We start from the raw sequence: 10,156 nt of genomic DNA, 5'->3' as shown, positions 1-10,156 counted from the left end.
CGGCAGGGCGGGCTTGGGGGCGTGGCCTGGAGGCGGGCGGGGATGAATCAGCAGGCGCGGCGCTTGGGGCGGAGCCGCAGCGCGAGGCCGCGCATCTGGGTGGCGGCGGGGACGCGCCCGTGGGGAGAGGCGGCTGCGGCTGCGGCTGCGGCTGCTGGCGGGGGGTGGGGGGGAGGAAGAACCGGGAAGGGGGGGCAGGGCGAGCGGAGAGCTAGCTGTGTTCCTGAGGCGGCGGCGGCGGCGGCGGCGTCTCCGACGGAGGAGGAGGGCGGGGAAGGAGGATGGAGCAAGCTGGGGGTTGGGGTTGGCGCTAGCCGCAGCGGCTCGCCTGGTACTGTGGGAGAGCGGCGGCTGCTCCTGGAAGTTGTGGTGTCGGGAGCCCAGCCGGTGCCGCCGCAGTCGCCGCCTAGGGCAGTGGGGAGGAGGAGGGAGCTGCGGGGCTTGGCGGGGGTCGGGAGGGAGGGACGTGCTGGGGAAACGAGCTGGGGAAGACGGAGCGGGCTCTGCGCCGGGCGGGCGGGCGGCGGGGGGGCCAGCGACCGCAGCCGGGGGGACGCGGGAGGATGGAGCAAGTGGAGATCCTGAGGAAATTCATCCAGAGGGTCCAGGCCATGAAGAGTCCTGACCACAATGGGGAGGACAACTTCGCTCGGGACTTCATGGTGAGTCTCTCCCCTTGCTGTCGCCTTGTCTTGCCGGCGCCGGAGCCCATCGCCGCCTCTCCCGGCCGGGCCGCCAGTGCTTTGTGTACCTCTGTGAGGAAAGGGGCGGAGGGGGCGCGCACCAGCCCGGTGGGCCGGGTGGTCTTGGAAGCCGGCGGGAATCGAGAGCGCCTCCCGCCGTGGCCTCCTTTCTTCTCCCATGTTCGCGACCCCCGCGCGGACGCCCGGGACGCGAAGGGAGCGGCCGCGCGGCCGAGCCTGCAGCCTGCACCGCGGCTCGCGACCACCTATTGTTTACCCGGCCGGGAGCCGGAGGCTAGTGAGGTGCAGGCCGGGGGGTGCTCGCGTTTCCACATCTCCCCGCCCAGTCCGCTCCTCCCAGGAGGGTCGAGGCAGGGTATCTGGCTGTGACCGGGAGGAGTGCAGATCGTGGCTGACAGAGGACCGAGGGGATTGAGGTTGGCACTAACTCCTGGGATCCCTTTGCTTTAGCTGGTCTCAAAGCGGGCAAGGTAGGACTTCTGCCGTTTCTGGGGTCGCAATCATGATCTCCAACGCTTGGGAAAGGATTGTCCATAAGGAATCTTATGGGTTTACCTAATTTCCATTTACCCGCGTCCCGCTTCTCCTCTCCTGAGACCCAGGTTTAAGGTGATCTTGGGGTCCGGTTCAGGGGATAAGTGTGGGTGGGGGGATTATCCTGAAGGAAACCGACTTCGGACTCCCCAGGGGATATTGCCGAAGGCGGAGGGGATGTGACTATCACTTCCTATCCGGGGTGGGGGTGGGGAACTTGGGAACAATAGTCCTGGTGGGGCGGAGGCGTAGCTACGGGCCGAAGCCCTGAACTGGGAGATAACCTTCCCAGCGCCCCCCCCCCCCCCCCCCCCCGCCTCCGCCACCCCCGACTTTCCGCCCTCTGCTTGTGCAAGCAGGCTTGAGAGGAGGTGAAGGTTAAAAGTCTTGTTCATGAAACTGCTCTAGATACACTATTGCTCTAGCTCACTATGAGGGGGTCAGATCCGAAGGCGTGGGACCAGAAGTCGACTTCCTATGTTACCCACCCCCCCAACCCCCGCCCCTTTTATTTTTTGCTGGACAATGTTCCCTCTAGGGTTGTTTCCCGGCTTAGGAGGCGGTGGTTGCGGCTGCTGCTCCTACGGATATTGCGCAAGACTGGGGCGTTGGAAACCCTGTAGGTCTGGGGAATGGAAAAGGAAGTGGGACTTTGGGAAGTGGTTGCTCCTTAGTCTTGGCCGGGGTTGGGAAGGGGAAATCAGCTAGGGAAAATTTTTATCCTGGGTAAGGTACACCTCCAAGAATAATCACTTAACTCTGAAACCTGATTATGAAAAGGATACACAGTTAATATCTCTAAAATGAATGGGCAGTAGACATTGGCTAGTTTTAATTTTTTATTTAAAAAGTACAGTAGTTTTTATGGTGGAGGTGATATGACTTAGTAGTGAATACTTTTTCACGTTTTAAAGAGACCGGTCCAGTAAAGCTTAGCGTTAAATTTTTAACTGCTTATAAAATAGGTCCTTGACCTTACACAATATTATACTAGTATCGTTGAGCTTTGTGATTCCCGCCTCCCCAGACCAATAATTGAGGATGGAAGTAAAGTTTTCTCAGTATCTTTTGAAGATTGAAAATACAAGTTAAATAATTTAGCTTATTCCTTATTAAAAATAAAAATATTGCTTATATTTAAACATTTGCTCTTGATATTTAGCCTATGTATTTTTGAAAAATTACTTTTTGATCTGAAAGGGTTAAGGAAAAGAGGGCATTTTCCTTTTTTACTGTTGAACTTTTATTGTCTTAGTATCTTTTGAATGGTGTCATTTACAGCAATTGGATGCAGTCCCCTTTTTACTACTTTCTAGCGAAAGTAGAAGAAAATACTTTGAATATTTAAGGCATTTAAAACTAGCTTTTTTTTGTTTTTGTTTTTGAGACAAGTCTTGCTCTGCGCTCTGTAGCCCAGGCTGGAGTGCAGTGGTGCAATCTCAGCTCACTGCAACCTCTGCCTCCCAGAGTCAAACGATTCTCCTGCCTCAGCCTCCCAAGTAGCTGGGACTACAGGCGCAAGCTACCACGCCCAACTAATTTTTGTATTTTTAGTAGAGATGGAGTTTTGCCATATTTGCAGGCTGGTCTCAAACTCCTCATCTCAAGTGATCCACCTGCCTTGGCCTCCCAAAGTGCTGGGATTACAGGCGTGAGCCACTGTGCCGGGCCTAAAACTAGTTTTTTGCCATCTTATTTTGGTTATGGAAGAAGAGATGGTGTGGTCCCTGGTCTTTTCTTGTTTGCATGCTAGTCACCTTGTTATCCCTAGGCATATACCGACAGGGAGGAGCATTGTTTGGTGATGTGGGCCATCAGGACAGGTGCCCAGCCGCTGAACTCCTGTATTGGAGAAGTAGCCTTAGGGTTCATGCTTTGGGGATGAGTCAGGGATTCCTATTGGAGAGTTCATTTCTTTCTTTCTTTCTTTCCTTTTTCAGATGGAGTCTCGCTCTGTCGCCCAGGTTGGAGTGCAGTGGTGCAATCTGCGCTCACTGCAACCTCCACCTCCCAGGTTCAAGCGATTCTCCTGCCTCAGCCTCCTGAGTAGTTGAGATTACAGGCACATGCCACCACGCCAGGCTAATTTTTGTATTTTTAGTAGAGATGGGGTTTCATGGTATTGGCCAGACTGGTCTTGAACTTTGATCTGACTGACTTTGTGATCTGCCGCCTCAGTCTCCCAAAGTGCTAGGATTACAGGCATGCGCCACTGAGAGTTCATTTCTCAAAGACTGAATGAGTTTCCTTTTTCTTCCGTGATACCTAGGTATAGCTAGGTAATTCTACATTGGAGATTTGATGACTAAGGCTATTCTTTTATAGGGCTTGGTTTTTTTTTTTTTTTTTATTTCCTGACTTGATAAGCAATAGCTGTAATTAAGGCAGCCGGTAGTTGGTGTTGCTTTTTCCCCTGACTGGAAGGCTGGAGAGGAACTATGTTCCCCTGGCATGGAAAGAGAAAAAAAAGATTAGCTTATAGATTCTAACTATTATTCTTAAATTCTGATGTTGATTAAAAATGCATTTTAAAATCTTAACATTTTATGACTGAGCCTTAGAGTTAATGTGGCTGATATAACTCTGTTCCATTATAAAATAATGTTTATTCCAAATTTGGAAATTAATAGAATAATAATAATGCTTTACACTTAGTCCACAGTTCAAATGACTACTCCACTTGCCTGACTCTGGTGACAATGCTCTTTTTGCTCTATCCAGCCGTCCTATAGTCCTATCATTTAAAGGCTACGTCTGTTAATATTTTGTTTTGTTTTGTTGTTTTGTTCTGTTTTTGAGATGGGGTCTCACTCTGTCACCCAGGCTGAAGTGTATGGTTGCAATCCTGGCTCACTGCAGCGTCAGCCTCCCTGGGATCCCACCTCAACCTCCAGAGTAGCTGGGACTACAGGCCCGCCCCACCAAGCCCTGCTGATTTTTGTATTTTTGTAGAGACAGGGTTTCCTCATGTTGCCCAGGCTGATTTCTAATTCCTGCCTCAGCCTCAAAGTGCTGGGGTTACAGATGTGAGCCACCATAGCTGGCCTACTACTTGGTGACTATTTTATATCTTAATTCCATTTCTTTGTGGTTGAGTATTTAGGTCATTCTGCTTTCTGCTGTTACATATAATAATTTTGTGATTAAAATTTTTGTGAAACTTTTACATTTTTCACTGTTGCATAAGATAGCTTCCCGGGAGTACTAGGCAGAAGTATATAACCATTTAATACATGTTCATAAACTTGAAAAAGTTTTGTCAGTTTGTACAACTGTCAGTAATGTATGAGTGTCCGTATTATAATTTTCTTGATCTTTATTTGATGGTTGAAAACTGGTATCTTGTTTTAACTTGAATTTCTTGATTACTATTGAGGATAGAAATTTTCCACCTGTCATTAACTATTCTATGAGTGTCTATTACTGGCCTTGGTTGTGCCCCATACTGTTAAAGAGGAGACAACTAAGGTACCCAGACTGTATAGAACTTTGTTTCCTAGATGGTTATTTGCATGTTGAAAACATGCTAATTTTGCTAATAAATTAGCAAATAGCTAATTTGTGGCTGATCAGAATTTGATCTCAATTATCTCTACTTTTAGTATTTACAAACTGAGAGATAAATGTATAAAGTAGAGTGGTGCACATTCATGTTTCACAGACCTAGGTTTTACTCCACACAGACTCCCTCTGATGACTGGGAGTTGGGGAGGTGGTCCTGGACCATACTTTGAGAACCAGTGAGCTAATACATGGTAAATGATAAAGGTGATGCTGGGAAAGTTAGAGGTCTTTTTGTGAAGGATCTTATGTCTGTGGTATACTTAGATTTTATTCTACAGACCAATAATAGCAATTCTGGACAGTCTGCATTGTAACTCCTAGAGTCATGGAGAAAGTAGGGAGGTGTTAAGAAAATAGACATGCTGGCCCACTCCAGCGTCATTCCCCCACCCTCACCTTCTCCATCCTGCTCCTTGAGTTGTACTCTGAACCTTCACTTACTCAGACAGGTTCTGGTAGAAAAGGTGAGAATCATTAGTCTGGGCTTCTGGAGCACTGCTGAGTCATTTAAGAAAGGTAAACAATCATTTGTGTTTTACAAAGTTGAGTCTGATGGCAGTATGAAGAGTGGCATTTTGGAAGCTGTCGAAATAGAAGAAGTGAGATGTGAGGGCCTAAAGTGAACTGAGATGGGGAAATAGAGTATATAACACATCTGATAAGAATTAAGAAAGGAGTCTCAATGATTCATTAGATGGGGATAGTAAAGAAGAAAAGAGTATAGTATTATGACTTGCAAAATGTCTAGCTTGGTATCTGTCACCCAAGGTAGAGAATACCATTTGGTAGAATAAGGAGTGAGGGAGGAGAAACAAGTAGAGGAGACCAACCAACATTGTAGGAGGAAGTTTCAGGGGAGAAGAGGATACATTTAATTTTCAACATGTGAAAACTGCGCGTTGCCTCTGAGACATCCAGTAAAATTGTAGAGCTTAAGATTTCTGGCCGGGCGCGGTGACTCAAGCCTGTAATCCCAGCACTTTGGGAGGCCGAGACGGGCGGATCACGAGGTCACAAGATCGAGACCATCCTGGCTAACACGGTGAAACCCCGTCTCTACTAAAAAATACAAAAAACTAGCCGGGCGAGGTGGCGGGCGCCTGTAGTCCCAGCTACTCCAGAGGCTGAGGCAGGAGAATGGCGTAAACCCGGGAGTCGGAGCTTGCAGTGAGCTGAGATCTGGCCACTGCACTCCAGCCTGGGCAACAGAGTGAGACTCTGTCTCAGAAAAAAAAAAAAAAAAAAAGATTTCTGACAGGATGGAGTTACAGATGTAGGCATCATCATATAAGCATGTAGGAGATAGTTGACATCATAGGAGTGAATGAGCTTATTCCAGCAAACTTACAGAGTGACTAGCTTTAGGTTGAAGAACATCAGTCTTAAAAGAACAGCCAAAAGAAGGATATACTAGTGATTGTTCCTGAGAAGGAGTGTTCAAGAAGGAGGGAGGAGAACCAGAGATGTCAGAAAAGCCAGGGAGAGTTTCAAGAAAGGAGTTATTACCAGAGTCAAATAATGCTGGGAGGACCGGTAAGGTGAGGTTGAGAAAGTACCCATTCCATTTGGCACGTAGGAGTGCTTTGGTGACTAGAAAAAGCAGTTTGGGTTGGGGTATGGGAAGAAGCCAGATTATAGGGTGAAGGGTGGGTTTAGCGTCTTTCCTTTTTTTAAAAAATATTTTGAAAGCAGAGAGTAGGAGCTAGAGGAAGACTGGTTGAAGGAGAGTGTGCCCCTCCCACCGCCTTTTTTTTTTTTTAAGAGAGAACTAGAGAATATTTTTCATATTATTTCTTGTGTATGTGTATATCCTCTTTTGCCTGGAAAGATATTATGTTTCAGTCTTGATAAACATAAAAATTTTCATCATTTGTTTATTCAGTGTTGTGGCTTGCAGGTTTAAAAAAATTAATAATAGCTTTATTGAGATATAAGTACCTACCATAAGATTTACTCATTTAAAGTGTATGATTCACTAGTTTTTTATTACATTGATGAAATTATGCAACAGTCACCACAATCAATTTTAGGACATTTTCTTCACTTTCTGTACCCATTAGCAGTCACTCCCTGCTTTCCCACAAGCCCCAAGCAACCACAAATCTACCTTCTGTTTCCATAGATTTAAGTATTCTGGACATTTTATATAAATGGAATCATACAATATGTGGTGTTTTGTGACTGACTCCACCTAACATTATTTCAGGTTTCATCCACGTTATAGTATTGATCAGTAGTGCTTTTGGCCTTTTTATGGCTGAATAATATTCTGTTGTATAGATACCACATTTTGTTTATCCATTCATCATGTTGATGGGTATTTGAATTCTTTCCACTTTTTGACTAATGTGAATAATGCTACTGTGAACATTTGTGTACAAGTTTCTGTGTGGACACATTTTCAGTTCTCTTGGGTGTATATCTAAGTGTGGAATTGCTCAGTCACGTGATAACACTATGTTTAACGTTTTGAGGAACTGCCAGACTGTTATCCAAAGCTGCTGCACATTTTACATTCAACCAGGAGTATACGAGGGTTCCAGTTTTTCTACATCTTCACCGATATTGTTGCTGTCTTTCTGATTATAGGCATCCTACTGGGTGTGAACTGGTATCTTGTGGTTAGCTTGTAAGATTTTGTATGTCGTAATTTGTCTTTCAAAACCAGAGTGAAATATTTTCCAGTCCTTGCATTTGAGCTAATCTTAGTGCTTACCCGGTACCACTGGTTTAATAATATGGTTTTCTTATCCATCCTTCGATGAGTATTCATCTAAACATATTTATATCTTAACTAACTTCAGAAGTGGAAGTGAACTTTTAAGTAACTCTCCAGACATGGTTCACTGAGACAGTAAACTAAAAATTTAAGCGTTCTCAAGAATGTTTTACTGTATTTACTTTCAAAATATATTAACTTTTTTCCATCAATATTTGACATTTAACTTGGAAAAAAGATTTTTAAAGGATGAAATTGGAAGTAAGACATTAACATTTAGATGGATGTAGGTTTTTTGTTCATATGTTAAATACTTCTGTGTTTCTATAGCACTCAGTTTGTTAGATTCGTAAACATTTACATTTCTGTCTTCCCCAGACTGAAAACCTCCCAGGCTAGAGAATGGGACTTAATTATCGCCGTATCCCCATTGCTTAATATAGTGCTTGGCATTTAATAGGCACTAATGTCCATTGCGTGTGCAGACATTGTAGACAAGCTTAATGCTGTAAGACAGATTTATTCTTCAGGTGAATTCTTCAGTGGTCCAAAGGTTTGTCTTTTAGATGGCCATGAGAACTGCTGCTTCCCCTCCTACACAGATATATTCACGTAACTCTAGTTGTATTTTCAGTATCCACTGAAAAAGAAAATACAAGAGCTACATTGAATTCAAATATTTTAAATAAATATGATTTTATTAGCTGCAATTTCTTAAGGTAACTTCTATACTTGTGCATCCTATACCCCATAGATAATACTTTGTTGATATTAATAAAATGTCTTCTTTTAAACTTTTGGCTTTGGACTTAACAAAATCAAGATATCATGTCATCAGTATCTCTTCAAAAATGGTGAATTTGTGGACGTTTAGAGAGTGATTATAAGTGATATCTATTGTTCTCTACTTGCCTCTAGTTTCTTTCCTCATCCAGTTCATTCAATATATCATATTCACTTTCCTAAAATACCACTTTCAATTGGCGGCATCTGTAGGCTAATGGAAACCATACTGGTTGTACAATCAAGAGATGTGGGCTGCACTGGAAGCATGGTTTAATTTTTATTATAAAAAATATAAGTTAAAAAACTCATTGCTCCCTTTTATGACCATTACAATTATTGGAAATTTTAAGTGCATATTTTGAAAGTCAGTTCAAAACATCTGATCCAAGTGCTGCTTCTACATCACCTGGAAGCTTCATCCAATTTTGTAACTTTGGTCCTAGTTGAGAATCACAGGTCTATAGGATAAAGTCTGTACTTCTTAGCCTGGCATTCCAGAACCTTCTTAACATAATGTCACATTACCTTTCCAGTGTTAAACCTTTCCTATACTCTGTGGTATGTATCCTCTCTTCCCTTTGAAGTAAGCTATTCCTCGTCCTTGAGCATACCTACTAAATGAATGAAATCTTGCTTATCTGTGGTTGTACTGTTGAACATACTTTTTCCCTCAGAAAGCCTCCCTTTTATTTATTTATTTATTTATTTATTTATTTACTTATTTATTTATTTTGAGATAAAGTCTTGCTCTGTTGCCAGGCCAGAGTGCAGTGGCACGATCTCAGCTCACTGCAACCTCCACCTCCTGGGTTCAAGCAGTTCTCCTGCCTCAGTCTCCGTGTAGCTGGATTACAGGCGCCTGCCACCACACCCAGCTAATTTTTGTTTTTTTAGTAGACATGGGGTTTCACTATGTTGGCCAGGATGGTCTCCCCTTTTATTTTATAAACCAATACTTGGAAGATGAAAAAGCTAAAAATTTCAAATGACTTCACCATGTTCACCAAAAACTTGGAAGCAAAAATGTGATTAATTCTCCCTGTCTAGAATAAAAATTTAGTACAGTTTATCTTAAAGCACCTTTTCAAATCCTTTGTAAAATTTGATCTTTAATGCCATAAGAAAAAAAGCCTTTCATTAGATTTGAGTTGAAAACTTGATAAGGTAAATCAGGTGATATGCAATTTTTAAACCACTAGTCTTTTCCAAATATGAGTTGAACTCCTCTTCCAGCATTTTATATTTCGTGTAGTATTTAAGTTTTTTTGGATTCATGCAGTCAAACCTTGACAATTATCTCCTTCCTTCTGAAATCACACAAAAATCTTGTTTTCATTATACAGTATTGTAGGGTCTGTGGCTGGCGTATGGCAGATATAAGAAGCAAACAGTAGTTGCTTCCTAAAAGTTTTTTTTGGAGAAAGTGGAATGTGGACTGTATTAGTCCATTTTCACACTGCTATGAAGAACTGCCCGAGACTGGGTAATTTATAAAGGAAAGAGGTTTAATTGACTCACAGTTGAGCTTGGCTGGGGAGGCCTAAGGAAACTTACAATTCTGGTGGAAGGCAAAGGGGAAGCAAGGCACCTTCTTCACAAGATGACAGGAAGGAGAATGAACGTCGGAGGAACTACCAAACATTTATAAAACCATCAGATCTCGTGAGAACTCACTATCAGGAGAATAGTATGGGGGATTATAATTACACAGGAATTATAATTCAAGATGACATTTGGTGGGTACACAAAGCCTAGTCATATTGTGGACCACGTTAATCTCAAAGGCTTTGAGAAGTGTGCTAATATCTACATTTCCTGTAATAACTTTTTTTATATCTAATCGGCATTT

At 43.4% G+C, this 10,156-nt stretch overlaps 1 protein-coding gene across 1 annotated transcript in view; it reads left to right on the top strand.

Moving 5' to 3' along the window:
- Positions 1 to 309: 309 nt before the first annotated feature.
- The window catches only part of PTPN12 (protein tyrosine phosphatase non-receptor type 12), a 104,376-nt gene continuing 94,529 nt past the window's right edge, over positions 310 to 10,156 (top strand). Inside the window, exon 1 of the mRNA XM_007982393.3 lies at positions 310 to 662. Coding sequence (XP_007980584.1) covers positions 564 to 662 — 99 coding nt within the window. The 5' untranslated portion in view covers positions 310 to 563. The remainder of the gene's footprint in view (positions 663 to 10,156) is intronic.

Source organism: Chlorocebus sabaeus, chromosome 21, assembly GCF_047675955.1.
Source record: "Chlorocebus sabaeus isolate Y175 chromosome 21, mChlSab1.0.hap1, whole genome shotgun sequence".
NCBI classification, from domain to species: domain Eukaryota; kingdom Metazoa; phylum Chordata; class Mammalia; order Primates; family Cercopithecidae; genus Chlorocebus; species Chlorocebus sabaeus.
This window is presented reverse-complemented; position numbering and strand designations above follow the sequence as displayed.